Genomic DNA, 27,978 nt, shown 5'->3' on the forward strand with positions numbered 1-27,978 from the left:
ATTTTAGGTGCAGGAAAATTAATTGATCACTTACTGGACTTTTGGGTTTTAGTTGCTATCATGTTGATTCTAAACATTTTTGTATTTACAAAATCTTGAAATTATGGCTGTTCTCTCATCTTAGGGGTGTGTCAGATGCAAAAAATATCAGAAGTACGTAGGTCAAATTATGCAAGAAGGAGAGCATGGGTTTGCTGAGAGGACAGAAAAAAATTACTGAGTTGGAGAAAATCCTGGTGGAAAATCTTAAGATTCCAACCCATGTTCCTCAGGTTGAACGGAAGAGAGATGGCCAGAATGCACCACATCCAGCCAGCCAATGGGAAGATCCCCGAGCCTAGCCTCTTCATTAAAATGTCCAAATACTTCACCCTCATTCCAGACAGTTTCCCTGATGCTGAGAAAAACCAAAGGTGAGGGGCTGGATTGTGTTTCAACCCTCTTAAAAACCCTCCAGAAAGGGATACCTGAGGACTGCGATCAACAAAATGTCAAATAATAACACAATCCAGTTAGTAATATTTTCAGACTAGACATAGATTTGTCAGATGTGTTCTAGCCCCATTACAGTAAATTCAATTATTTCTGTGGGACTTAATTTCTCAGTAAGGAGGTTTTTGCTGTGTTTGCAGGTGAAAGAACTCTGTAGTGTAGTACATTGTGATACATTGTAAACATATATTCGCATGATCATGTCATGATGTTGAGTGGAAAAGTCAATTGCAAAAATGAATTTCCATATTAACAGTATCTCTCCCACCCAATCCTGTAGGTACCAGCAGGAGATCCCCAGCACTTCCCAGCTGCAGCAGGAGATGGAGAGTCTCAAGGGGGCGCTGCTGCCACTCAACTCACCTGTCGTCTTCTGTCATAATGACCTGCTCTGTAAAAACATTGTCTACACAGAGGCTGAAGGTCTGGAAGAGCTTTAGTCTCTTTACCTAATGTGGCTTTTAAAAATGTGACTTAATGTGTACATGTAGATGGAATTTCTGATGTTACTGACAATTTCAAAGGAACACACAGTTGGGAGGAGGAATTTTTTTAAATGTGTTTTTTTTTCACAGACAAGGTGACCTTCATAGACTACGAGTATGCCAGCTACAACTTCCAGGCCTACGACATTGCCAACCACTTCGATGAATTTGCAGGTTTGACTATTTGCAGGTTCTATTACAACCTGCTTGAAAATACTATGACATCAAAATCATACGACATCCTTCAACAGATGTGACCAATCCGTTAGTGGCTTATTTTCAATGTGAATGAGACTATTTTGTGTTTTTTTGTCCTGAACTTTAGTTAGAACTTTGTCCTAAATAAACTAAATGAAGATTTTCTCCCCTGCAGGTGTAGATGAGGTTGACTACAGCCTGTACCCAGACAGGGAGTTCCAGCTCACCTGGCTCAGGAGTTACCTGCAATACTTCCACGCAGACCGGCCAGAACCAGTCACGGACAGGGAGGTGGAGATATTGTATGTCCAGGTCAACAAGTTTGCCTTGGTGAGTAAATTATATTATATTAATTAAGCCCCTGTCATACATTCAACACCTTTCTATGACTCCCAATCTGAACGCATCTAAGAAGAATATGACTTATAAAGACTATAAAGAGTCTTATAAAGACTCAGACAACAGAACACCTTGGAAAAGGCCATGGTGGGCCATGTGTAATGGACTTAAACAAGGAGTCTATGTATACTATGTCCAAAAATGATACACAGGATTTTTTTGTAACTTGTATTTTGTTATGGTTTTTTTTGTGCCTTGACCTCTTCCCTTATGACCTCAATAAATGGCCAGCAGGCTGATTTGAGTATTTTATGATTATGAAAGTAAAGGCTCAAACAGAAAAAAATTTACAGAAGAGTTTTTGTTCTGGCAGGCTGCTCATTTCTTCTGGGGACTGTGGGCACTCATCCAAGCCAGGTTCTCCGCCATTGACTTCGACTTCCTGGAGTAAGGAGACTTGTTTGATCCTTTGAGTCATCTAGTTATTACTTTTACCACAGTTTGAAGTACTAGTAAATAAGTTCAGAATTCTTACATCTTTATTGCCCTCTTGTTGATTTCTGGATTAAGTTCATGTTGAATAGATTTTCAACTCCTATCTTGTTTTACCCCACAGCTATGGCATCCTACGGTTTAATGAGTATCTCAAGAGGAAGGACGAGTTCTTGGCATTACAACTTCCTGAGTGAAGATCGTTATGTCTCGAGTGAAGATTATCTTGACCAGAATGTCCTCCCACCATGTTGTACATATTGCTGTAATTCTTGATTTTTTCACGACACTTTCATGTTTGCGGTTTTCATGGTCACTGACTTCTGTATCACGTACTTATCAAATGATATGCCAACTTTCTTTTTCTGCACCTGCCGCCTGAACATCTCCATTCAGTTTCTCAGATACGAACTTTTGCAACCGTGAACAGTGAATTACCGTGAAACATTGAATTACAGTATTTCCTGCAATGCTATAAAGATGAGATGAGATTTATCAGTTTCACCATTTTGACGATTGATCATAAAAGATTATGATCACTTTCATAACTGATTAACAACTAGGCGTTGATGAAGGTTAGACATCCAGGTAGAACATTACATGATGCAAAACATGAAGTCGGAGATCACATTTCTCCATGATATATTCAGAGCTTTTGTAAAAGTTTGTTATTTTGGATTTTTCTCATTGATTATGGTCTACGGGTGGCTGGGTGAGCAGGTGATCATGAGTAAGACGAGCAGAGGAAATAAGGTTGTAATCAACAAATCTTAATTTGTGGTTTCTTAACTCAAATTACATTTATTTTACATGTGAAAGTGCTATAGTTTGGCAATGTTTCAAACACACACATAGACACACCAAAAACAATACCTCCATTTTTCATGCAGGTAATAAATCAACAGGATAAACTTTCTGAGGAGTCAGATGCTTAAGACAGCATCCACTACCAGTATCATCAGTGACTGAGAATCAGCCTGAAGACAAGAGTAACCTGTATATAAGTACACGTACATGTACAGACAAGTGGATTTGATCGTTTAGCTTATTAGGTTCTGAAACAGAAGTGTTATTCGAAGCTTCAACCTGCTTCTGCAGAATACTAGTAATGTGTGGAAGGTTACCTGGCCATTTCTACTGTACTGGTGAACTTTCCAGGAGGTATGCTGTCCAAACTTTACATGCACATGTATGTGTTGACAGATTTGCCAGGTATGGGCATGGACAGGTATGGGAGTGTGCCATATAATGTCTTGCTGCTCTGCAATGTTATTCAGTTTTGCTCACTATGAATTGCTTACCTCATAATTGAATGTATCTATTGCTTGGCATTTTGTGTTGTACATGTATAAAATATATTTTTATTTGAGGTTCATGACACCAGCAATTGCTTGTGTGCTTTTATACAGGGTATTAAACTCATTTGAATTTTAAGGAAGACAGTAGGAGAAGAACAATCAAAAGTCTATTGCATTGGGACACATTTTAGCCCTGAACTAGTGTTATGAACATGTGAACCTAATGTTATGAACATGTGAGATAGGTAGCACAGCAATGTGGGATTGCTGGGTTGACACAGACCAGACTTCAGCCTTGCTATAGTTAGATTGCTAAGCTATAGTGCTATATGCTATATAGGAGCTATATGCTATATAGGAGCTATATGCTGCCTTAGGGGAGGTTTGGGCTCTTGTTCATGGTCTACTTTACTGTCTATGAAAGTGTTAAATCTAGCTAAATAGGCTATGTTTTTGCCTTAATTTATTGACCCATAATATCTGTTATTACCACAAAGGTATGAAATGGGTCATGCTTTGTTTATCACACAAAGCAAGTGATTGCCGAGCTTACTATGTGCAGGGCATGCCAAAACTGAGAACAATTTGTTCTGCATACATGTACAAGTTGCAATGTTTTGAAGGTTATTTGTGAATATGTTTGGGTCACACTCTGTAAGGTCAACATCTGAACTTTGTAAATCTGTAAACGGTGTTTTCATATGAAGACATGGAAATAAGAAACTTGTAGTATGGCAGCTTTCCTCCCAACAATATATAATGAAGTATTTCATAATGCATTAGATCTAATGTTTATGCTAGCACCATATAGTTAAAGAGCAGTTAATAAGAAATATCACAGTGAAAGTATCAATAAACAATCAACATCAGTGTTTCCTGTTTTGATGATTTCTAACTGTTTGCTACTTGATTCAAGTTGGACTGACACAACATACTGGAAATCATTTTGTCTTATGCTAGCATAACTTCATAACACAATGCAGCTCTCTCCATGTTTTGACAGCAAGTCAGGCAGACAGGGTCTTTCATCTTAGGACCAAAAATGGTCACTGGCTTTGAAGGTTTGCTAGCTCCATGGACTGATCCATATGGAGGGTAGAGGAAGTTTAAAAACTTTTCTGATGTCCCTCCTTCCCACTGTACAATTAACTACACATGTACTACAAATGTACAAATCTTTCCATTACATTCCTCTTACCAGTTTCAAGATCTAAAGTTTCTGGTCAAAGATTCTGGCTAGCTGCTTGCACACTCTTCAAAGTGACTATAGAAACCAGGTTGACAGAGGCATATCCTTGTGATGACACAATCTGTTATCAAAGATTTACCTTGTAGGAACAGTCATCTGTTGTTATGCCTGTAGATATGACATGATGTCTTGGAGTGACAACCACGCTGTAGGGAAATGCAAGTTCATCCTCATGCAAGTGTCCAGCTGTAGTTGCACCCATTTGTACAATGAACTTAGTTCTTGATGGCAGCTCGAAGCTTAGCTGATCTTGCTCGCGGATTCTCCATCACTTCAGCCCAGTGTGGTCTCATCACCTTACTGGTCAGTATTGTCCACTCCTTCCTCGGCCCCTGCATTTCCACCTCTGGAAGTCCCTCCTCCTTCAGAAGGTCCCCCTCTCGCTTCTTCTGGTGAATACTCGTCCCACCGTGCTGCCTTATGTTCGCACCTTGGAAATATCGTTTTGCAACACGATCTTCCAGAGAGTGGAAAGTTATCACAATGGCACGCCCACCAGGTTTTAAAAAGTATCTAGCAGCCTGCAGTCCTTGGTACAGTTCATTCAGCTCGTCATTCACAAAGATCCTAAGGGCTTGGAAAGTTTTTGTGGCTGGGTGAACTGCCCGGTTCAGTTTGTCAAAGCTAAAGAAAACACCAGGAGGAGCAAGTGCAGAAGCCACGATCCCAGCGAGCTGTTTGGTTGTTGTGATTGGTCTCTTGTTTCGAGCATCCACAATCGCAGAGGAAATCTTCCGTGCATGTCTCTCCTCCCCGTATGTCTTAATAATGCCATACAGATCATCCTCACCCAGGGAGTTTACCACATCTGCTGCTGTCGGCTGTTTGTTCCCAAACCTGTAACAGTAGAAAATATCAAGAAGATGAATAGTTCTCGTGATTCAGATCACTACTGTCAGTAAGTTTGTTCCTAAATTTGTATTACATTGTAGTAACAAATATTTAAAAATAGTTTTGCTGTTGCCAAAACACACAAAACGGTAATGAGCTTGGTAAAGATGTTTAGTCTAGCTCTGAGTATTGATTCCTTCAAGCAAGCAAATCAATGAAGAAGGCTGCCTTCACTTTATGCCTTCACTTTATGATACAATAATTTTACACATCTCCTAGCCCTATAATTACCTCTCCCCATCCATCCGCATGTCCAGTGGCCCATCCTGGCTCAGAGCGAACCCTCGGCCACCCTGGTCAAACTGCATGGAGGAGGCTCCTACATCAAACAGGAATCCATCCACGGTGTTCTCCTGCACGTTCTGGGAACTCAGCAGGTACAGCAGCTCACTGAAGCGGCCCAGCACGGGACGGATGGCTCTGCTGTGGGGAGGAAGAAAAAAATTACCTTTATTATAAGGAAGTATTTTTTGGGGCAGTTTTGCCTGTGGCTTTGTATGCTTGGCCAGGTAGAGACAATTGCAGGGAGTGTGGTTGGATATTTGGTTACTAAGTACTTGATTGACAATGACAGAGAGCCTGATGGTGAGCTAATTGATCACCTGGTTAGATTAAGTGGGCAGTACATGGAGGAATTCAGGATGTGCTGGCCTGTGTGTAATTAGATTATTGCATCACATGTATAATACTGCAACACTATAGCCTTGAGTGAGAAGTTTGTACTGACCCATACTGCTTGGCCATGTTCTGTGCCATGTTGTGTGCAGCAGGGTCCCTGTCCATGGCATACACAACGGTGTCCGGTTGTGCTGCCAGTATAGCCTTCGTGTGGCCTCCAGCACCAAATGTCATATCCACATACACCTATCAAAGGGAAGAAATACAATATAATTTACTCATATGATATGGAGTGGACAAAAATATCTTTTTATTAAATCGTTGATAGATATTTGCTATGGATTATGGTTATATACATAATTTAACTTGACATGACAGGGTTAGGCAAAGATGTATTCAGAGAACTATACCGGCAAGCTGTCACAACTCACCTGTCCTGGTTGAGGATCTAAACAGTCTAGAACCTCTCGGACCATCACTGGAGTGTGCTGCATTCCCGACCTACCGCCCCCCTCCCCCACCCACATGTGGTCACTGTCGTCTGCCAAAAGTCTCGAGTCGCCCATGTGTTCGGCAGCGGACCCAACATTCCGCTTTCCGTACACAGCGGCTGACAGTCTTCTTAGAAGACGAAATCCGTGCGACTCAACTGTAAACATTTTATGAAAATGCACAACGCGTGCAACGAGTCCCGAATGTCATCACAATCACGACCGTGACCTTCGAACTCTTACTGAACGGAAGTAAACGTTCACCCCGGAATTACAATGTCACTTTGCGCATGCGTGTTGCCTAGTGATGCCATTTGACCAATCATAGAAAACATTGGTTTGAATCAACCAATGGCGAGGCAGCATTTTAACGCTCGTTTTTTAACTTTGCTTACGACAAGGATTTTATCGACTTTGTTGCTTGACCCAATTTGGGACCTTTTCCCTCAGATTTTTGGCACAGAAGATCACATTATGCTACCGGACGAGAAGTAAGAAGGTAAGTTAAGTGTGTCCGAGAGCAGTTTGGGCCGTTAAGTCTGTATTTGATGTTTAAAATGTTGCAGTGAAGACACAAACACGATAAAACGTTACAGCGTCGTCTAGTCTGAAGCTTTTGTTGGTGTTGGAAGGGAGGAGTTGCTCGATTCTCTCTTCCTCTTCTTCAGCAAATGTAGAACAAAGAACTGCAGAAATAAAAGTTTTCAACAGGCCAACACTTAAGTCCTGTGTTTAGTCTGGAAATCGAGACCCTATGCATTTTTTTTACCAAGGAACGGTCAACCGGTGGCCTGGCCTGTTTGACACGTAATCTAAACATGTGGTGTTGATGACTGTGTCATAAATCGTAGACACACATAATCTTTGAAAGATAGAGAAAAGGTTTATAAGAAAGCATACTAGTATGTCCTACGTCAAACGTGAGTTCTGTAGAGTATACATGTGCTTTGGCCAAAAAAAGGAGGAACCAGTTTCCAAGTTCTTACATCTAATATTAATATTTTTATGGGAAATTATTATGATTTTTTTTAAATGGTAAGACGTCAATGTGACGAATTCCTTGAAAAACTGTTCTAACTAATTATGCAATTGATTTGTTTTCATATGCAGCTCCATCTTGAAAGATTCCAAGAGTAGCAAGGATCACTCTTTGAATATTTTTAAAACCAGCCTTAATTTGAAGTGAAGGACAGTAACCATGTCGCAGCCTCCCCGTAAACGACGAAAGAGCTCGTCAAATCAAGCCACGACAACGCTGAGTGGAGATGATGACAGCGCTCAGAGCAGCAATATGAAGGTCGTTGTGCGTGTTCGGCCACCCAATGCCTCGGAACGGGAAGACCAAAAGGCACGCACGATCGTCCGCGTGATGGATGAACACTTACTAGTGTTTGATCCGAAAGACGATGATGTGTCACCAAACTACTACCACGGAAAACGTAAACGACGCGACCTGCTGACGAGGAGAAACAAAGACTTGAAGTTCATTTTTGATCGAGTCTTCAATGACATGACATCGCAGCAGGAAGTGTATGAAAGCACAACAAAAGTCATTGTTGATGGAGTTCTGAATGGGTACAACTGCTCTGGTGAGGCTCCATTCTGTCTCCAATGTTTTTGGTTTTAGTATTGTTGATTTTGTATGAAAGAATCATCTACATATATTTTTTACTTCTGTGGGCAGAAGTATTGTTTTGGGTGGCTGAGCTGTGGGTTTGTGTGTCTGTTTATCCAGTCAGGCTGGGTAGGTAGGTAGCATCATCTGCATGGGTGGATAGAAGGTCAACAGGCAGAAGGACAGGTCAAAAGGTCAGACATGTAGGAAATTGATGGGAGCCACCACTGGCCCAACAGGAAGCCGGGGATTGCATAAGGCACCCTTCAATATATACCTTATCATATGGAAGTCTAAAATCTCAGTTTTCTCGTTTAAAAAAATTTATTTCCTAAAAGACAGCCACTAGTACTAATGCCTGTAGCTAAGTAACTCATGACATGAGTGTTGCTGTTCCACAGTGTTTGCATATGGAGCCACTGGTGCAGGGAAGACCTTCACCATGCTTGGATCACCTCAGAACCCAGGTGTGATCTTCCTAACCATGATGGACCTGTACCAGCGCATCGACCAGATGCAGAGTGAGAAAATATGTGATGTTGCAGTCTCCTACCTAGAGGTAAAGTTTTTTTCAAGGTTTCTTGGCTGCAGGTCTCATAATACTTTAATAGATCTAGATCAGGTGATATCAGTCCAACAGACTGACATTTATTGATTAGTTTGCACGGCAGTATTCCCAGTGTCTTGACCCTGAAAGATTTCCCCTCCCCAGGTGTATAATGAGACGATCTGTGACCTGCTGGTTCCGTCGGGTACCCTGGCAGTACGAGAGGACCCACAGAAGGGCGTGGTGGTGAGCGGACTCACCCTGCACAAGGTGAGGACAGGACACTAATTACCAACACTGTGTGCTACCTTTATTGTTTTAGGACAAAGCAACAACTTGCTTCACCTTGGTTTGTTAGATGTGATAGTTTTGACTACTGAAACTTACAGACTTTTGCCTATTCATAACTTAATTGACTAAAGGAAATCTGGTTATTTTTGTTTTTAATGTATTTCTCTCTAGTTAGAATCATGTTGATGCCAGCCTGCCAGTTGCCTCAGTCATGTGGGTTCACATAGTTTGGACTGAGAAGATACAACTCTTCCTTTAATTCTTCCTACACTTAACCACTTGTACAATGTCTTTCCCAGCCACGCAGTGCAGAGGAGTTGATCCACATGTTGGAGTATGGGAACCAGAACCGCACACAGCACCCCACCGATGCTAATGCCACATCTTCACGCTCCCATGCTGTGTTCCAGGTACGACAATTTGTCTAGTCAACCTTTTAACCAGTTACATATATGACCATAGTATTGGTGATACTGATACGTGTATAAACTTGACCAACTTTGAAAACTGTAATCATCCATGGCATTAGTATATAGGATTTTTTAAATTGTGAGTTTCATGTCTATTTTAAATTCTGCACCAAAAAGATATTTTATGATATTTTCCCCGACTTTAGGTGTTTGTGCGTCAGAAGGACCGAACAGCAAACATCAGCTCAGATGTTCGGGTGGCTAAGATGTCGCTGATTGACTTGGCAGGGTCAGAGAGAGCCACGGTCACCACAAACCGAGGTGCCCGGTTCCGGGAGGGGCCGAACATCAACAAATCCCTCCTGGCCCTGGGGAACTGTATCAACGCACTGGCTGACCCACAGGTAGGGTGGGAGTGGGGTAGGGTGTCGTGAGATGCAATAGATGGTCCCTTGGATTTTCCCTTCCCAGCAAAGTGCTGATAAAATCTCAAGTCCGCAAAATTTTATCAGCTCCATCTGAGTCATCTTCTTTGGCAGTTTTGATTATTTTACAAGACAAGCATGTTACTTTTGTATAAGAGTTAGAAAAAGGAATTGCACACTGATTGACCAAAATATTCAGCTGTTTGTGGAGAAGAATTTTGTTCCAATGATAACCTCCCCTGATTTGTCCCTCAGTACAAGGGCCACATCCCCTACAGGAACAGTAAGCTGACCCGGCTGCTGAAGGACTCGCTGGGAGGGAACTGTCGCACTGTCATGATCGCTGCTGTCAGGTGAGACAGCACAACAAACATAGTACAGTTCATAATGGGCTGTTCACCTTTTCATCATCAGATAACTGTACGCTTGTTCAACCCTCATAATTCATAAGAAATTACTGCCCTGAATGATTCAAGTCATACGTTTTGCTAGGTACCAACTTCGTAACAGTGATTTGAAGGTAAAAATTATACAAAAAACATAAGGTATTGTCCTAAGTAACCATTCCAAACATTGTGCCTTCAGCCCCTCTAGTCTGTCCTATGAAGACACCCACAACACACTCAAGTATGCCAACCGGGCCAAGAACATCAGATGCACGGTGAGTTTTAATTATTATCGTCATTGTCTTTTACAATTAATTATGACTTCAGTAAATTACAACTTACTAGAGAAAATGTCTCAGGACAAATTGTCTTTCCTAAGTATAATGTATTTTGATAATACCAGTAATAGTAGGCAGAGTTCTCAATTCTTAGGGTCAGTGCAGATATTTCTACCTGTCTTTATATACAGTGCTAGGATTGGTAGATGCTAACACTAACCTTCTGTCCATAGCTGAAGAAGAATGTTGTGAGTGTGGATTTCCACGTCAGCCGCTATGCTCAGATCTGTGAAGAGCTTAGGAAAGAGGTGGGTTGTTCCTCAAACTTCTAAGAATTGATAGAATTGTCCTGTTCACTTTGTTTCATTTTGCATGAACTTTTGTCTGACAAGTTCAGGACACTAGTACATGTATTGCGCTTGGCTTAAAATTTTGTGCTTCATTTTCACAGGTGGCAGAACTGAAAAGTAAGATTAAAGGTTATGAGGACGGCTCTCAGCTCCCCCCACCTCCTGCTGTAGATGATGCACAACAGGGAGAGATCAACAGGTCAGGATGCCACTCACTCATAATATCTGCACTGCTCATCCCATACTACTAGCACTTCCCCACTGAACATAGAGGAAAGGGTTGTGTTGTTTGTGGCTATATTTAACTGGATCTCTACATCCATATATGACTTCCAAGATGCATTTTGCCAATGATTACTATGGAGGTTGGTGTGACCTCATAATGATAAAAAAATTGAATGTATGGGGCAAAAACCTGTTACACTTTCATAGGTCTCATACATTAGTCACCACTGTTTCAAATATTAACTTCTTACTGTTGGGGTGTGTTGGTAGGTTACAAGGCATTCTCAACAGTGTCTTCAAGGAGCGACACATCATCCGTAAGGACCTCCAGGAGCTGGAGATGTCTCACTGTGAGCTCAAGGTCAAGGTCCATCGTAAGGAGCGTGACCAGGACAGGGTGAAGGCCATCAGCAGTGATAATCTCAAGGTGAAGTCATGCAAATTACATTGTCATAAACACCAGTTTACCATAATTTTCCTGTCTGAACCTATGTGCATATTTTAGATACTTTAACCATTCCACATGTTTTTTTTTCTCCTAGAAGGCAAACACTTTTAGGCAGCATGAAAAGTTGTATTGTTCTTCCAAAATGTGATGCATCATGGATTTATACAGACTACAGTGACCTGACTAATCTATGTTGATGTTAATCCAGGCTACTGGCCGGTTGGAGAGAGCAATTGCAGCAGCCAAGACACGTCAGGCCGTGTTTAAAGATCGTCTGGAGACAGCCGAGAAACGCATGAAGGAAAACTGTGAGACTCTGGAGAAGGTGGAGGAGGAGCTGAGAGGACAGGGGACAGATGGGGAGCTGCCAGAGGTGAGGGTATACGGAAAAATAGAGCCTGCCTAGGGCACTGAGGGCAGAAAATGTATACTACCCTGGTAGATTTGAAAGGGCTTTGCAAATTGACTGATCCATCCTATAGTCCTCACCCACCTCCATCATGATGCAAAAATAAAAGCATAAAAATACAAATATTTGACAGACATGGAGCCACTCTGTCATTGGTTAAACTGCTGGGGCTGTCAGGATCTGTCTATTGTAGATTGTGGTCCTATTCTCGGCTTTCACGTGACGTCACGGGGCTTGCGTAATACAGGCGGCCGCCATGTTGGTGTACCTCGGTGTAGTGCTATGCAGTGTCAAGACGTTGGCACCGAAGCCATACAAGTAATTAACAGCCACACGATAATTCTGCAGTCTTTGATGGTTGACAGATGACAAGGTTTTCAATGAAATTGTACATTTTGAGAGGATAGGAAGTCAAAGGATACGATGACAAAGGATATAGGACGACAAAACTTGCGTATGTGTGAACGAACTTCAAAGACTAACGTTACTAGTATCTCCTTCACAGTCCTACAGTGGATCCGTATGTTGGTCACTCTACTAGTCTATTTTTTTTCTCAATAAATGAATTAAGAGAGAGAGAGAGAGGTTCTGGGAAGTGTGTTTTGGACAGTTCTCTGTGCGCGGGTCACCCGTGTGTCTGATTCCTTCTCGCCACAACTTGTGACTCGCTCGCGTAGCGGAATGGTAAACAACAATTTCGAGTGGAGCGGACGGGTTATCCCCCAATCAAATTATGGTAAGCCTAAGTTTCAGCTTTTCTTGGTAATGTAAATCCTTGTTTTACTATCGGTTGCTGTTTCAAAATTATGGGTTCTGTGTGCAATAATGCAAAATGCCAGTTTCAATCTCATGCCCGCCGGCGGCTTTGTTTGTTGTGCACTTTCATCTAGCCCCTTCGGTTTCGCCGCTGACAAACTGGAGTTCATGAATATTTTTTCAAGCACCAAAAAGTACTCATGTCTCTGTTGGAACCCCATTAGAATGAGAATTTCACATGACGGCTTGTCATCCCTGTCAACAGAAATTTTGTTGGCCGCCTCGAGTTTGCGGGAGTAAATCATCGGCGTTGGGAGGGGAGCCTCCGGGCATAATTTTGTTTACGTACCCGTAGTCGTAGTTGTAGTTTTACCGTGAAAAAAAAGTTTTTGGGTAACCTCTCACAACCTATGCATGAATTAGCTTGTGAACATTGACATTACAATATTAGGGTATCATGATAAGCAGAATCTTAACGCAATTTTAGTGCTAAGATCGGTAATTTTGTTGGGCTGTCAGGGTGAACTCGGAGTTTTAGCACTTAGGCTCAGACTGCCACGTGTATCAAAATAAATTCACTTGCACCGTGTAAACTATTGTTTTGTCGATGTTTAATGGAAATTCCTGGGTGCCATTTCTGCATGTACAGGAACATTTCTGACCTCGGTGTAGGGAAGGTCACGTACGCGATATCCAGCAGCATTGTGTGGCGTCGGGCGGCTTTTGGCGTCAGAAGCCCCGCCCGGTCAAGCCGCCAGACCCGACTGTTCCGCGGCCCGCTTGTTGCGATCTCTCGCCCTTTCGGCCCTCGCCCCTCCTTCTGTTCTTTGCTTTCGTCCCAATCTCTGTACTTCTTTCTTCCAAGGTTTTTTTTTAGTAGGGACCCAGGCAACATTGTGTCGGACCCAGGCGGGTGAAGCTTGCCCAGAGTCTTTGGCGATAGTAACTCGCCACAATCTCGGGATATTTCTGTGGCCGTATCCCCGCGGCTGATCGCAAAAATCCACAATCTGCGTTGTTTTTCGGTCAGTTTTTCTTGGTCCTTTCCTTGATTTGTAATCACCTTGGCACACATTGAAAAGATACACTGTTTTTACCACTTTTTTTGACCCGCAACCAGCTACAAAACAATGAACCATGTACATAGCGCATAGGCTACGCGGGGTTGTAGGTACACCAACATGGCGGATAACACCCGTCGCTAAGGTCGGGTCACGTGACTGAAACCCAAGAATAGGCTATAGAACAACAATCAGGTCTGGGTACATGCTTGCATCGTGACCTATACTGACTTCTTCCCTTCCAATCTATAGACTGTCCAGTCCTTCCTACACACAAGGCACCTGGAGGTGGAGGTTAAGGACCTCAGGAAGCAGGTCAAACATCTGAAGAAGTTTGCCAAGTCACAGGAGAAGGATTCGCAGGCGTCAGAGAAGTAAGGCAACATGTTACTTTTTTAAAATTATTTGAATGTATCAAAAAAAGTGTAAGCACTGTTGTAACAGTTGTTTTTTCTGGATTTTTTTTTTATAAATTTGGTGTCATTTGGGACATTCTCAAGGTACTATACAGGGCCACTAGTCTTCAGTAATTAGCCATGTATACCATGCCAAATGCGAATACCCGGTAATCATACTTCAACGTGTCCTTCAGGTTGATGGTGTCCCTGCTGGAGATGGCCCGTAGACAGTACTTCCTGCTGAAGGGCGCGGGAATGGCGACGTCAGACGTGACCTCGGAGTTCGAGGCCGTGCAGAGGATGGTGCAGGGGGAGAAGGAGGTCATGTGGGCAGACCAGAGCATGATGGGAAACCAGACCCAGACGGGGCTGGACCTGACGGAGGTGCTGGACCTGTCAGTCATGAGCGTTGTCTCGGCAACACCTCCAAGTAAGGCCTGGCTACACACCCTAACTTATGATGGTCAACTATGGAATGGAATGGACTATCTAATATCTTAACTGTTTCTATTTTGAAAGAATGAAACAACTTCAATGTAAATAATTGAATGTGTTTTTCTTTCTAGGTGGAAAAACACCTTGCAGAACACCTGTCCAGCCACAGCCCAAAAGAGTCCTGCTGACAGGTAAGGAAAATCTACATACATACATACTACATACAGGATCACATACAGTACATGATGTGCTATTGTATTTTAACAGTATGCCATTTCAACCTGTGCACGGGTACAAAATCACCGCACGTTTTATAGTACAGTAGATATAATTCATAAGCCTTCTTGATGTTACTCTTTCATCCCTTGCAGCTCCCAGCTCTGCTAATGCTACAGAACCCTGTACCCCCAAAGGGACCATCGGTCAACCATCTCCCCTCAGAGTGGCGGCTACCCCTCTCAGAGTCCCAGTCTCTGACAAAAAGACAGTACAGAAACCCCCACACCACAGAGAGTGGTTGCGCCCAGCCCAAGTAAGCCCACCCCCCAGAGAGTGGTAGTACAGTCCACACCAACAGTGCCCACCCCCATGAGAGTCCCCGTGGTTCCGTCCACCACCAACCAAACCACCCCTGCTGTCAGTAATGGGATCACCCAGCAGGGTACAGTTACAAAGACTCTTCCTGGGAGAGTTGCAGCTTCCACCGTAACCAAGGCAACTGTAACCAAGACAACAGCAGCCCCGGTCAGAGTTCATGGGAAACCTGACAGGAAGCCACAGAGCTCCAGGGCACTCTTCACAGAACAGGCACAACCTACCAACAGTCCTGAGGACTACTGTAGAGTTTTACAGACTGATGCTGCTGTCCCTGGCAACCAGCCACACCCTGGTCCCTTAGCGACCAGTTCTATGATGTCAGAAGACTCCCTAAACCAGCCATATAACAAGACAGTGGTGCTGAGCTTGTCACAGACAGTGTCAAGGCCTGAGGACCTGCCTGTTGTCAAGCAGGAGGCTTCAAGAGACGGTGGAACTATGGAACAGATGCAGGAAGGTGGGATGGTTTACATTGTGTTACTAAAATCATCTGCTACTGTACATCATGGAACTTTTGCAGTGTGCAAAAGTGTTTTATTGTGCAATGGCTCATACCACAAAGAAGGCAGATTTATGGTGTCACAGTTCACAGCTGGGAGGTCACTGCAAAAATTAAAACTGCCAGGGAAAAGTTCAATGATTTACAGAATATTACTAGTATTTCTACCTGATCAACAGCCACACTTATTCTAATGCTGCCAACACAACACAACAAGGTTAGACACAGCTATTTCTTGTCAGAACTTACAACAATGCTTTCTACCTCTCCAGGCCAACCTGTGACCAATGCCCAGGCAGTTAGCACTCCAACCAATAACACCCAGCCAGCAGCCAAGAGGGTAAAGCTGGACCAGTCCTATGTCATTGTGGGTGATCCTTCTACTCCAGCTATGGAGACTGAGGAAACACATGCAGGGTAAATGGATAGCTTGTGTTGTACTAGTTTTGCAATTGGGTGTAGTCCCTATGGTCTTTTGATGCGAAAATGAATGAATTTGAAGACAACAGTTTCATCACTCTACAATTGGAACTCTGTAAATGTTTTTCATATGTTTCTTACTTAAATAACTAATAATGTTTTTCTAACAGAGGAGGGGAGAGAAGAATGACCTTCACTAAAGATGACCTACGACCTGAAGGTCAGGAGAACACCACGTCCTGCAGTACATTCCCCACCCCGGGGCACACTGCGTCAGGGAAGCGCAGGTCACTGGGGGACGTCAACGCACCGGTCACTGGGCAACATGTGGAACAGCTGCGGAAGGTCGGACTGCCCTCTATGATGGACAAAGGTAGGGCTATGGCTATCTTATGTTGCTTACCATCACAGTTTTTTTTCTTTTCAGACTTGCAGATCTAGAAATTTGGGTTGTCATATTGGTGGCTTGTTGTTACTGAAATAATAGCTGGTCTCTTTATACATTCACCTGCTAACTTGATGTCAACAAAAACTTGTCTGTCAGAGTTGAAAATACTGCTAAGATTGTTGGTTGATGGATGATTGATTAAACTGCTCAAACCTTTCCAGGTGTATTTCCTCCTACCAATAAGCCATCCTACATGTCCATGACAAGGTCAGCTGCTTTCAAGAGGAAAAAGCACAGAAGGTATTTTTTTATCATAAGGTTCATTGAGTCAGTTGTTCTGCTCATTTTGTACAATATGCAAGACTTAGTCCTTTTTAAGACCTAATTAGTCATATCGTGGATACTTGTGGTTACGGATGAAGGTCAAATTTAGACTGATGGATAAACTGAAATTGTTCACCTCAATCTGTAGCACCATGTTAATTTCTGTCCTTGAACTAACTTCAGTCTTGTTTTGCATGAACGATCAGGTCCATTTCGTCACGAGAAAACTTCACCTCAAAGGAGAGACAGAGTCCTGTTGCCAAGGAGACAACAAAACCACCAGTCGGTGCACGGAGGAAATTTGGCTTCCGCAGATCACTGTGAGTTCAGAACTGCTTTCATTTATGTGTCATGTAAGTTTGGTTGTCAGAGAGACAGAAATATAGTTGAAGATTCTGAGTATTCAATATAACATAAAATACTTCTTTGCTGTTTTCACTACTTCAGTTTTCTTTCTCTCTGTGGTTTATTATAGGTTATCATTTGGCCAAGGTACAAGTTCTTTTGAAATCTAGTCCGAGAATGAAACTGGTTGTTTAGTCAAAGCTCTTTAGTGGTGGCTGAAGGTAGGTTTTAAGTTTGTTCAATCATATCTCAATGAATTTATCTTTGCCCTCAGCGCTCACTCAAGAAGCAAGTCAGCAGGCAACCTCCTCCGTTGGCATGGTAACCAGACATCCTCCAGCCGACTGCCAGTCAGAACACCAACCAAACTGTGACATCATCAGAACATTGACATCATTCACTGACAGAAGATTTAACCTTCCCCCTCCTAGTTAAGTTTGAAGTCTGCTGATGAAAACCTACCCCTGCATGGGCAGGGTTAACTTACAACAAGAACTTGTAAAAATTGTATATTTCTTGATTTTGAGTTTGAAGACATTCATAAATCATGTCATACAGAAACTATGTTGTCACTACGTAGTTGTCAAAAGATATTGTGATAAATTGGTGTCCATACAGTTGCAGGAATTTCATTACTTTATAAATCTTGATGCTTTTATGTTCACTAAACTATGCAAAATCAAGTGATTACTAGTACTTACAGTATCTTGTTTCCTATGTGTAAATATTATGGCCTATTTCATTTTATGAAGACATCGCTGACAGTGAAGTTTTACCATACTTATGCCAGGTACATTTTTCTTTACCTACTCATCTGTACATGCTGCTGTAGGCATCTGTAAAATAGGATTCTTGTCTTCAAATACAGTAGATCCATGGAATCAAGTGAGTACCTGCACATTTTTAAAAGCAGTGTTTGCAGATATATCTGTAGATATGGCACTACAATGTACATTATCAGGAACACTTTGTAAATGATCTCTTTGATATTTCCAACAATGGATCTCGGTAACCTGTTGGAGATATTCACTTCAGCAAGCTTGTTTCATTCCATCTTTAGTTATTGTACAGAGAACTAGCTAGATGTTTTATTTTTATCTCAGCAAGATTGATTTAGAAGTCAAATATCTCAAAGGCAGCTGTTAATGTGATGCAAACTGTGCAGCACTGAATACTTCCCAATCTTTATTTTGTTGAAGCTGCAGATTCCATGTCTGTTCAACATGGTGCTTTTAGAAATAAAGTTTCTTTTACTCCTTCATGTTAATTGTTATTTGATACCTTTCAAACCCTAGCATGCGATAAAATGAAAATCATATTTTGCCATAGAGTATCTACATACTTATACATGTACAGGTACTTCTACAGATGTTCATACAGGTGTGACATTACAGATAAAACTGGATTGTATGAAGTTCTAGTCATGTAGCTCCTAATACGAAAAAGCACTTTGTACTTTTTTGAGTCACACCGATCCACCCTGGCTTGGGTGCAATGAAGTCTGTACAGTGAAGTCTGACAATACCTGATGTACAAAATCAATGGTCTCCAAACCGCACGGAATCACAAAATCATGCCACAGCCCACCCCTCATTAAGTAAAGGAGCACACTGATACTGTTGTGAATTCTGTAACATACCGGTATCTTCTCGTATACTAGAGAAAACAAAAAATTAAACTTTTCTTCATACTCTGTCCTCACACATACCTTTAGCACATGCCATTTCCTATGGATATTTAGTTCCCCAATATAAGTATACACAAAAGTACAATACATCTATCTCATTATCCATCTCCCCACAGACATAGCCATACATTCATGTCAGTAAGTCATGATGAGAAATAGCTCTGATTTAAATTAGTAGCCACTTTTCTTATCTGTTTATTATAGAAGTGTTGGTGTGGAAGTGACATTACATACAGTGTACTGTCTATCTTAAAAATGCTGTATTATATTCATCAATGTTCTAATGTACATCAGTTTCCATCATCTGTCAGCTGCTGCCATGCCGTCATCACGTTGACTGAAGCAGATCTTTAGTAGCTGTTGGCAGTATTCCAGCTCCTCCTAGAGACGGAAGGGACAACATCAGTTCATGATTGTCTAAAATCAGTATTAGGCTAATAATACTAGTAACATGCAATTCTGACATCCCAGTCATCACCTCAACTCTAGAGGATACAGGTAGATATATCCTCCTTGTCCAACTTCTACAAGTAAAAACACACACACATAAGATACATACTCTCCACCCAGAGTCATAGGCTTTGGCTTGCATTTTAGGCATTTTCATGACTGGGCTTTCCTTTTTGTACTGGTATCTTTTTATGCTGTCAGCCAAACATACTGGTGGCAAAAGGGCTACTACCCTGCCAACTTGATACTGTCTTGCAGCCACCAAAAGATCTGCTTGGAGATTAAAAGAAATGCATTACTGGGTAACAGTCCCACCTGAAACTCCTCCCTCCCCTTCAGGTGTTCTATCCTATCTGTCAGCACCTGTCGCAGGCGCAGCTGTGGCTGCCGGCAGTCCTTCATGGCTTGTTTGTTTTCTGTCACCAGGGCAACAAGTGCACCCATCAGGTGCTCATGGAAGGCATTGTGCTCCGTCTGCAGCATGGAGGCCAGCTGAGTCACCATGCCCATGTTACACAGGGTATCTGGGGACAAGCAGTCAAGGTACAGCTTAATGACAAACTAGATCTTCAGTAAAATGTAGATTACATTTTACCTCTTTTCTGAGTTTTCGTGTCCTTCAAGTTCACCTTATTTCCTGTGTCTGACCTTTTGAATTGTCATTCTGGCTGTCAATCTTCCCCCACCCATGTTCTGTCAACTTAATCTGTCCAGATACACAAACCTAAAGTTCTGGTCTTCAGATACCCATAACAATATTTCTGTACCAAGGAGTAATAAGACAAGTTCTATGTAGATAGGTATCTCAAATGGAGTCAAGGAATGGATACAGGAATGCCATACTTGATTACCACACTGTAGTTTATCCTACCACAGTACGAAGGAAAGAAGTTAATGACTGTAAGGACAGGTAGCTAACCTTTGTGTTGTGGGTTGCTAAGGCACAGATTCCTCAGTAGGAAGGCTGCCTTGACCTTGAGTTTCTCCGTGTCACTCTGCATGGCTCTCATCAGGACAGAGAAGCCATCCTGCTCAACAAACGACTGCTGGGCCTCCTCACAGTTGCCTGTCAGACCTTTGATAATAGTACAAATGTATTACTGTGTTAGGTTTGCTATAAACCAATCATGACTGTCCATCACAATTAGCAGTTCAAACAATGAAAGCATGGCAATTAGCTTGACCAACGAATGAGAGATTGGCTTCATGTCTGTTGAATATCTACATGTTTTAGGTTTTATTTTTCATTTCTACCTATTTGCAAGTCTATGTGATCTGTCTATTCTGTGGCCTGGTTACCATTAATAACATAAGTAATACCATTCGCTTGGCTTAGAACAAATGCTTTTTGGACCTTCATTTCACTTGTATTACAACATTGCGGATTTACTTTACAAGCTCCATCATCTCCTCTCCAGAATTTTTCTCAAGTTAACGTTTGTTTCAACGTTCTCCCAGCTCCCTAACCCCATAACCAACTGAGAATTGGTCACCAATGCCTACTTCAGTGTGCTAGAGTTGAAAATTTCCTGTAGTGCTACAATGGACTATCTCAGGAGTCAGGACATTAACCTTACATGATATTGCATAGAGGGCCTTCACTCTGACGGTAGGGTCACAATCTGTGTCCACCAGTTCTAGCAAGGTCGGCATGGCAACCAGCTCCAGGGCTGCGGCCTGACAGAAGGGGTTGTTCTGTGTTACCGTGGCGATGACATCACCTGCTCTCCACCGCAGCCCACTGTTCTGGTGTCTCAGGTAGCCGATAACCAGCACCAGGCCACCCATCTTGTGTAGGTCTGGAAAAAACAAACACATATTCACATCAAACAGCTAATACTACTAGTATCATACAGATGGCTGCTACATTTTAATTGAGTCAAAATTTTAATTTGATCATGTAAATTAGTAATCAACAAACTGACAACTGGACATAGATGAGCTTGTACATTTTACATTATATACATACTACAGTCAAACGTGCACTAGTGACCACCCCAGCACAAGGACCACCTGTGACTCCCTTATGTTATTTAAAACATAAAGAAAAGATATGTCATAATAATTATGATCATATCTCATTCCCAAGCCAACTGTAACATACTTTGTGCATTATCAATGCTACAGCAGAGGTCCATCAGCTCCTCCATGGCTGTCTCCTTCTCCTCTGTGTGGTCCTCTCCCCCCTCCGCTAACATCTGCAGACATGTCTTCATCTGCTCCACATCATCCTGCGCTGTCTGGGAAAACTGCTGCAGGGCTGCTCCCAGCCACTGTCTTCTCTGGGGGAGGAATAAAAACATTTACACGCATTATATACACTTTTACAGAATGTCAGTAATGTGAAATCATTTGTATCTTCTTCTCCTTTGTTACCCTCTAAAAACTCCGATGTGGACAGGTATTAGCACTGAGGGGGTGGCCTGTAGGGTGACTGACAGTCCAGCCCTGAAGACCTTTACTGTCGGCTCCTGTACAATATTGTCTGGCGGTAGATTTCACTCTCCACTTGTTCATGGAAAGAAAGAATTGCATCCTTTGGTCGGTCTTTGGGCAGGTTTAAGGTACATGTATCATGATGACACCTTGTGATATTTTGTACAATGTACTAGTATTCAGACAGACACTTCTCTCCCCTATCTGAAATTTGAGACTACTGATCTGTTGACAGTCATATGCACCTGACTCCCTCTGCACTGGATATCTGACCTTCAACATCAGTGCACAACACCTATCCCCTGTGTCAATAGACATGTGTCCTTTATTTGCTCACCTGTTCATCCATGGGTCCAGGTGACACAGGTGTGTCACTTGCATTGTCAGGTGTGTTTTCTATGGCATATCTCAGCACACCCTCCAGGTTAGGGTTACGGGGCACGTTACGGTCGTCTGAACCCCCTGGTCCTGCGTCTCCTCCATCTGCCATTTTAACAGTCTGTATACAAGATCGGACCTGTTAAAAGGTACAATGTTATGTTGAGTTCAACCTTTGGAAATGCAAAGTTATATAGATGATAATGTTCCCAGGAATAATACACGTGTATTCGTATCATTATCATAACATACAAATCAGGGCAAACACATGCTTCAATACAGAATACAAACAACAGAGATTTTACCCTTTGGGGAATGACTATTGACAGGATCATTCTGTCTTGCATCTTTTTATGGTGTTGACAGGATGATCCTGTCAATAGTGCAAATTTTTCCACACATCACAGGACAGTCTCAGCCTTACCTTAGACTAGCCTGAAGTCCAGCCTTGTTAGTTTTGCTCTGCTCCCCAAGGTCCGCTACCCCGACAACAAACCTTGTTACTATTGTTAGCAGACGAGTCTACGGATAAGTGTAACGTTAACTACAACTTGTAAGATATATTAACACGATCAGACGTCTGACCAAATCTCCTAACTCCTGGGACAGGCCGAGTAGGATTGATATATCATCAAAGATCGCTATATAAACAAACAGGGACCTTACACGTGCCTATGAGTGAGTAATATCTAATCTGAAAACTCACAATTCTGGAACTTTCTGGAAAGTGGAGAACTCTCAGCTCTGGTGTCCGGACGCGGTCCCACGCCGCCGAAAGGTTAGAGGTCAATACCGGCTGCCGTAAGACGCTTCAACTAGTGTCGTAAAATCACCATGACTAAGGGTTGATGAGCTGGGTCCCGTAAGATGTGATGTAGCTTTTTATACATCATGATAGAGCATTTCCACAGTCTATATAGTATTTAAAGACTTCTTGTACATTTTTCTATTTAATAACTCCGTGTTTTTGCAATTTTCAGACCACTCTCTTCTTCCTGTTTCCCCCTAAAACTTTGTAACGTAAAACGTCTACCTATCGTAAAACAAGAGATAGCAAAGAAAAGCAAAGTATGTTGAAAATCTATCAACGTATCAAGATTAGATTTAATGCATTTATAGTATTTTTACATACAACTACAAACAAACATTATATTTATCTACTAGATCATCTAATTTAAATCATTCGTGGCATTTCATATCTTTCATTTGTGTTTGCGTGTGCATGCGTTCCGTTCTCACAAATCTCAAGTCATCAAAATGGAGGAGATTGGAGTAGTTGTGAACAAAGAAGAAACGCAGATCCCCAGCCCCGAGTCCAGGCCGGGGACGGGTCTGTCCAGCACCGTCAGTGAGAAGGACACGTCAGAGGACCTGTACACAAGGTAGGAACCGTCTGGAGAGGGACAGTGGACAAGGACTCGGGTACATTCTGTATGTGGTGCATGATGATGGGGAGGGGGGCATGCACTGAAGTAAAAAATTAGATACTCATAGTGTCTATTGACAGGACCATCCTGTCAATAAGAGAAAATTAGCACTATTGACAGGTCCATCCTTGTCTTGGCCATGGCAAGTATCTAGACAGTATCAATTTTTTGGTCTGATACGACATCAACTACTTGTATAATGTATATTACTCCAATTCTGCTCCCTCATGCTCAATTTTTTCTGGAAAGTACCTGATGAGACCCACCTATTTGCTTCAGGTACAAGAAGCTGCAGCGTCAGCTGGAGTTCCTTGAGGTCCAGGAGGAGTACATCAAGGATGAACAGCGCAACTTGAAGAAGGAGTACCTCCATGCCCAGGAGGAGGTCAAACGTATCCAGAGTGTTCCACTTGTCATAGGTAAGACACACTCTGTGTAGTCCAGTACAGTCAAGAAGTCATTGGAAGACTAGTTGTTTGTTTGCGCTCTCATTCTCAAGGAGGGGAACTGAAGCTGGGATGAAAGTAAAAGTGATCTCAAACCAGTTTAGCTTATGGAAGAGTTATGTAAGAGTAAGTCAAGTACTCTTCCATTGATCATGACAGAGAAGACAGATACTATGTAGAGTATTTACAGGTTCACTATGCCAGGGAAATTTCCCTAGCTCTTTTTTACATGTACAACGGACATGTTTGTATGAACAATGAATGACCACGGCTTAATGGTAGGTGAGCAACAACAGCCATGATTCTTGGTTTCAGAGGCAGATTCACTAACCACTGGATTACCCACGTTACTCTAGTCATGTACTGTACTGTAGTCAGATACTAGATAGAAAGTTTTGATCATAACAGTTCATCTTCTGAAGTTCACAGATGGCATTTCCCTGACACCTTTATTTGTCACCCCTCCTCAGGTCAGTTCCTGGAGGCTGTTGACCAGAACACAGGGATTGTGGGATCCACCACGGGATCCAACTACTACGTGCGGATCCTGAGTACGATAGACCGCGAGCTGCTGAAACCCAGTTCGTCGGTGGCTCTCCACAAGCACAGTAATGCCCTGGTGGATGTGCTGCCCCCCGAGGCAGACTCCAGTATCACCATGCTGTCTGCTGAGGAGAAACCTGATGTAGCCTACTCAGGTCAGGAGCAAAACACAGTTCAACATACTGGTTGCATAGGGAATTTTGTGCATTGGGCCCTTAGCTCTTTGTATAGGTTATGTGGAAGACTTTTGTCGACAAGCATAGTACATCTACAGTTCGAAGGGCGACATACAAAACTGTACTATAAGAATGTAGTATACAGAATATTTTTGATATCTAAGTGTAATAAAAAATTATAGATTCTCTGTTGTATTACCTGATAAAGATTTTGAAGTTAGCTACATGTATAATAGACCTTTAGGTTCTAAAGAGAGGCAGCAGGGTCTTCAATTGGGTTTTGCTGACATTCTTGAAATTTCAACTTATCTTTTATGGTGCATCCCAACTGGTGCAACTAACTTTTTAGTTTATTTGCACCAGCACACATATTCCCCCAAATGAATTTGGAGCCCTGACAATGGATTCTCCCTGCCACAGATATTGGTGGGATGGACATGCAGAAGCAGGAGATCCGTGAGGCAGTGGAACTGCCACTCACGCACTTCGACCTCTACCAGCAGATCGGCATCGACCCACCACGGGGGGTCCTGATGTACGGGCCGCCTGGGTGTGGGAAAACCATGCTGGCCAAGGCTGTGGCTCATCACACCACTGCTTCTTTCATCAGGTGAGTGGCACCTGGGAGTTTTATTACCTCCTTGTATGGAGGTTTTGTGAGGAGTGGAATGGTGTAACTGCAGAGGGAAGTGAGAGGTACATGATGTAATAGAGATCAGAGGTGGTAGAATCAGTCAATTTATCATCTTTGGCTGCTGACAAACATTCAAGGTCATGAGGTCAATGGAAGAGGCCACTGATTCATGATTAGATATTGTTTTGGGTTTTCTGTGTTTTTCCACATGCTACTTCTACTAGTACATGTACTAGTCTTTTTTACTGTAGAGTAACAGAATGTCAATGAACACATTTAATGGTAGTCAAAACATCACTTCAATGATTAGTGAACTATAATGAAGCAAGCCATATGAGAAACTCTAAATATTTTGTGAGTTCTTTGAGCTCTTGTTATGTTGTTAACATATAACAGTTGTTTCACAGATCTGAACTGTTATGTTACAGGGTTGTCGGTTCTGAATTTGTACAAAAGTACCTTGGAGAAGGCCCCAGAATGGTACGAGATGTCTTCCGGTTAGCCAAGGAGAACGCACCTGCCATCATCTTCATTGACGAGATTGATGCTATAGCAACCAAGAGATTTGATGCACAGACAGGAGGTATGCTTATCAATAGCAGAGCAGTTTGCAGTAGTTTGAATAATATTTGGAGTACTTTGGTAACAAACATATATTTTATTCTGAATTAGCAGAGGATTTTCCATGCTCAATGTACTTAACTTGTCATTGCCTCTGTGTATGAAGTTTTTTCAGTGTTTTTGTCTGTTTCCTTGTGTGTCCATAGTTATTTGGATACAGAAGATGGTGTGACCATAGGCTGACAGGAAGGTCAAAATGTGTGGTGAGGTAGGCTTGGAGAATGGTACCAAGGTTACCTCATATCCTGTCTTCAGCTTCCTGATATATTCATGTCTGTTGCACTGAGGAAGCCAATGGGAAAATGCATACACAACATCAATGAGAAACTTAATTTCTTGTTGACGCTCGTCATATTTCTTTCTTGTCAGCTGATCGTGAGGTCCAGCGAATCCTGCTGGAGCTGCTGAACCAGATGGACGGATTTGACCAGACGGTCAACGTCAAAGTCATCATGGCCACCAACCGAGCAGACACGCTGGACCCTGCCCTGCTGCGGCCGGGTCGTCTGGACAGGAAGATCGAGTTCCCATGCCTGACAGGAGACAGAAACGACTCATCTTCCAGGTCAGGCTGCGGGCATCATTGTTTATTGTTTTATTGTTTGTTTATTTCACCAGGGAAAACATTTCAGCAGCCTACTGGACTTTTTTATATGTGTCCTGCAGGGAAACCCCAGACATAAGCTCCCAACATAAAATGGAATCAATGATACAAGAAATAACAAAAGTTTATGCAAAGTACAAGTTGGTACAATACCAAATCAAGGTAACTTGGAAATGGTATTTCCTTAAACATAAAGTCGTGTCATCTGTTTGGCTTTGGAATTTGGATAAGACGACTTTCAAGTCCTGTTTAAAAAGGAAATTTCTATGTTTTTTACATGTGAAATAAAGACTAGTGATTTTCAATGGGTATGTTGGACCTTTCAACTTTTGTTTCAGTTTGGAAAATGTACTAATTTGTGTTGTTTCTGCAGACCATCACCAGTAAGATGAACATGTCTGAGGAAGTGGACCTGGAGGACTACGTGGCCAGACCTGACAGGATCAGTGGGGCTGACATTAACTCCATCGTGCAGGAAGCAGGTGAACTGCAGCTATCATGCTGTCCTCCCTTACAATCTCATAATACTTCTTTCCCATACAATTGGAGAAGATAGGAAAAAAAGCCACTTTCAAGTATCATACTATTTACCGGTAGCAGAAATTACTTGACAGGCAGTGTAATTCGAGAAACTTCAAATTCAGTTATTAGAATAAGGTGCGTACCACTATTAAACAAAATGTACAAAACAAAAAGTGAGAGAAACAAAAATTATTGCTCAGGAAAAAGTCCACAGCAACCATGCCTTATTCCCATATCCACACAGGAATGCTGGCAGTGCGAGAGAACCGCTACATCGTGCTGGCCAAGGACTTTGAGAAGGCGTACAAGACAGCGATCAAGAAGGACGAGACAGAACACGAGTTCTACAAGTAGTGTGTGGCACAGACCCCTCCCCTTGTGTTGTGCCTTCCAGTGCTGATGCTTCCCCCCCCCACTATCCTCCGTGGACATGCTGTAAAACTGTCAAATGAAAATATAAAAAGACTAACACACAGGAAACCAATACTACCTAACACATGTTGTCTCTGAGGTTTGTCCACTTTGTCTTTCTGTTGACATCAGTCCCTCTCCCCATAAAAACAATACTGTAACCAAAAGTAAATACTGTACTGTAGTCTGTACAGATTTCAGAGTTTGATACATTCTGGAAACATCACAAGGAGGGGCTAACTCTGTCAGCTATATCAGTTCTTGTACTAGAAGGTCCTCACTAAGCTATAGATATTGATACGATGTACTTCATATTGAATAAATGCATACAACAAAGAACAGGAACCTTTCTGGAATTATACTTTTGTGAGTTTTGATGAGTTACTAGTATGCTAATTATTAAGTTTGGAGTCAGAATTTTGATAGAAAATTGGCTTGGGTAGGTTAGACAAGTATAGCCAGCACTAAGTTTCTTCCTGCACC

General features: G+C 42.2%; 5 protein-coding genes across 8 annotated transcripts; 3 read left to right on the forward strand and 2 right to left on the reverse strand.

The window, feature by feature from the left end:
- Positions 1-246: 246 nt before the first annotated feature.
- LOC109475547 (ethanolamine kinase 1-like) lies at positions 247-3,603 on the forward strand. Its single transcript, XM_019776201.1, has 6 exons — positions 247-413; positions 773-915; positions 1,068-1,151; positions 1,351-1,505; positions 1,888-1,961; positions 2,131-3,603. The coding sequence occupies exons 1-6, from the start codon at positions 262-264 to the stop codon at positions 2,201-2,203; spliced, it is 681 nt and encodes a 226-aa protein (XP_019631760.1). The 5' UTR covers positions 247-261; the 3' UTR covers positions 2,204-3,603.
- A 42-nt stretch (positions 3,604-3,645) lies between these two features.
- LOC109475542 (probable methyltransferase-like protein 15) lies at positions 3,646-6,817 on the reverse strand. Its single transcript, XM_019776193.1, has 4 exons — positions 6,494-6,817; positions 6,172-6,308; positions 5,676-5,867; positions 3,646-5,390 (listed from the first exon to the last, which is right to left on the reverse strand). The coding sequence occupies exons 1-4, from the start codon at positions 6,719-6,721 to the stop codon at positions 4,769-4,771; spliced, it is 1,179 nt and encodes a 392-aa protein (XP_019631752.1). The 5' UTR covers positions 6,722-6,817; the 3' UTR covers positions 3,646-4,768.
- Positions 6,818-6,898: 81 nt separating this feature from the next.
- Positions 6,899-18,421, forward strand: LOC109475540 (kinesin-like protein KIF18A). The gene is given in 23 exon segments (XM_019776191.1): positions 6,899-7,052; positions 7,664-8,142; positions 8,570-8,727; positions 8,881-8,985; positions 9,306-9,416; positions 9,623-9,820; positions 10,097-10,194; positions 10,427-10,502; positions 10,739-10,813; positions 10,957-11,054; positions 11,351-11,507; positions 11,737-11,901; positions 14,007-14,128; positions 14,347-14,582; positions 14,719-14,778; positions 14,959-15,087; positions 15,090-15,641; positions 15,956-16,100; positions 16,274-16,476; positions 16,713-16,791; positions 17,022-17,135; positions 17,435-17,535; positions 17,566-18,421. Coding segments are annotated over 21 exon segments (3,372 nt in total). The 5' UTR covers positions 6,899-7,052; positions 7,664-7,751; the 3' UTR covers position 17,535; positions 17,566-18,421.
- On the reverse strand, positions 18,331-22,964 carry LOC109475544 (hsp70-binding protein 1-like). 4 transcript variants are annotated; one of them, XM_019776197.1, is made up of 7 exons: positions 22,818-22,964; positions 22,071-22,250; positions 21,402-21,579; positions 20,875-21,096; positions 20,217-20,372; positions 19,613-19,821; positions 19,148-19,228 (listed from the first exon to the last, which is right to left on the reverse strand). In XM_019776197.1, the coding sequence occupies exons 2-7, from the start codon at positions 22,221-22,223 to the stop codon at positions 19,148-19,150; spliced, it is 999 nt and encodes a 332-aa protein (XP_019631756.1). In that variant the 5' UTR covers positions 22,224-22,250; positions 22,818-22,964. The 4 variants fall into 4 exon arrangements, with proteins under 4 accessions (XP_019631754.1, XP_019631756.1, XP_019631755.1 ...); XM_019776196.1 differs by lacking the exon at positions 22,818-22,964 and adding an exon at positions 22,536-22,648; XM_019776198.1 differs by lacking the exon at positions 22,818-22,964 and adding an exon at positions 22,536-22,644 and having other exon boundaries at positions 22,071-22,232.
- Positions 22,774-27,834, forward strand: LOC109475541 (26S protease regulatory subunit 6B-like). The gene is given in 10 exon segments (XM_019776192.1): positions 22,774-22,789; positions 23,361-23,493; positions 23,818-23,957; positions 24,455-24,682; positions 25,124-25,313; positions 25,766-25,920; positions 26,328-26,486; positions 26,489-26,523; positions 26,936-27,044; positions 27,329-27,834. Coding segments are annotated over 10 exon segments (1,263 nt in total). The 5' UTR covers positions 22,774-22,785; the 3' UTR covers positions 27,439-27,834.
- The last annotated feature ends 144 nt before the right edge of the window (positions 27,835-27,978 follow it).

The sequence above is a fragment of the Branchiostoma belcheri genome, unplaced genomic scaffold, assembly GCF_001625305.1.
Source record: "Branchiostoma belcheri isolate BF01 breed outbred unplaced genomic scaffold, Haploidv18h27 scaffold34, whole genome shotgun sequence".
Lineage (NCBI taxonomy): Eukaryota > Metazoa > Chordata > Leptocardii > Amphioxiformes > Branchiostomatidae > Branchiostoma > Branchiostoma belcheri.

Excerpts from the sequence above, each read along its gene's own strand:
- LOC109475547 (XM_019776201.1), top strand. The coding sequence starts at position 262 with ATGTTCCTCAGGTTGAACGGAAGAGAGATGGCCAGAATGCACCACATC. Across the intron at positions 916-1,067 it reads TGTCTACACAGAGGCTGAAG|ACAAGGTGACCTTCATAGAC; the intron begins GTCTGGAAGAGC and ends TTTTTTTCACAG. Across the intron at positions 1,152-1,350 it reads CCACTTCGATGAATTTGCAG|GTGTAGATGAGGTTGACTAC; the intron begins GTTTGACTATTT and ends TCTCCCCTGCAG.
- LOC109475542 (XM_019776193.1), bottom strand. The coding sequence starts at position 6,721 with ATGTTTACAGTTGAGTCGCACGGATTTCGTCTTCTAAGAAGACTGTCA. Across the intron at positions 6,309-6,493 it reads TAGATCCTCAACCAGGACAG|GTGTATGTGGATATGACATT; the intron begins GTGAGTTGTGAC and ends TCCCTTTGATAG. Across the intron at positions 5,391-5,675 it reads ATGCGGATGGATGGGGAGAG|GTTTGGGAACAAACAGCCGA; the intron begins GTAATTATAGGG and ends CTACTGTTACAG.
- LOC109475544 (XM_019776195.1), bottom strand. The coding sequence starts at position 22,223 with ATGGCAGATGGAGGAGACGCAGGACCAGGGGGTTCAGACGACCGTAAC. Across the intron at positions 20,373-20,874 it reads GGCCCTCTATGCAATATCAT|GTCTGACAGGCAACTGTGAG; the intron begins GTAAGGTTAATG and ends CTATTATCAAAG. Across the intron at positions 19,822-20,216 it reads TAGCAACCCACAACACAAAG|ATACCCTGTGTAACATGGGC; the intron begins GTTAGCTACCTG and ends GCTTGTCCCCAG.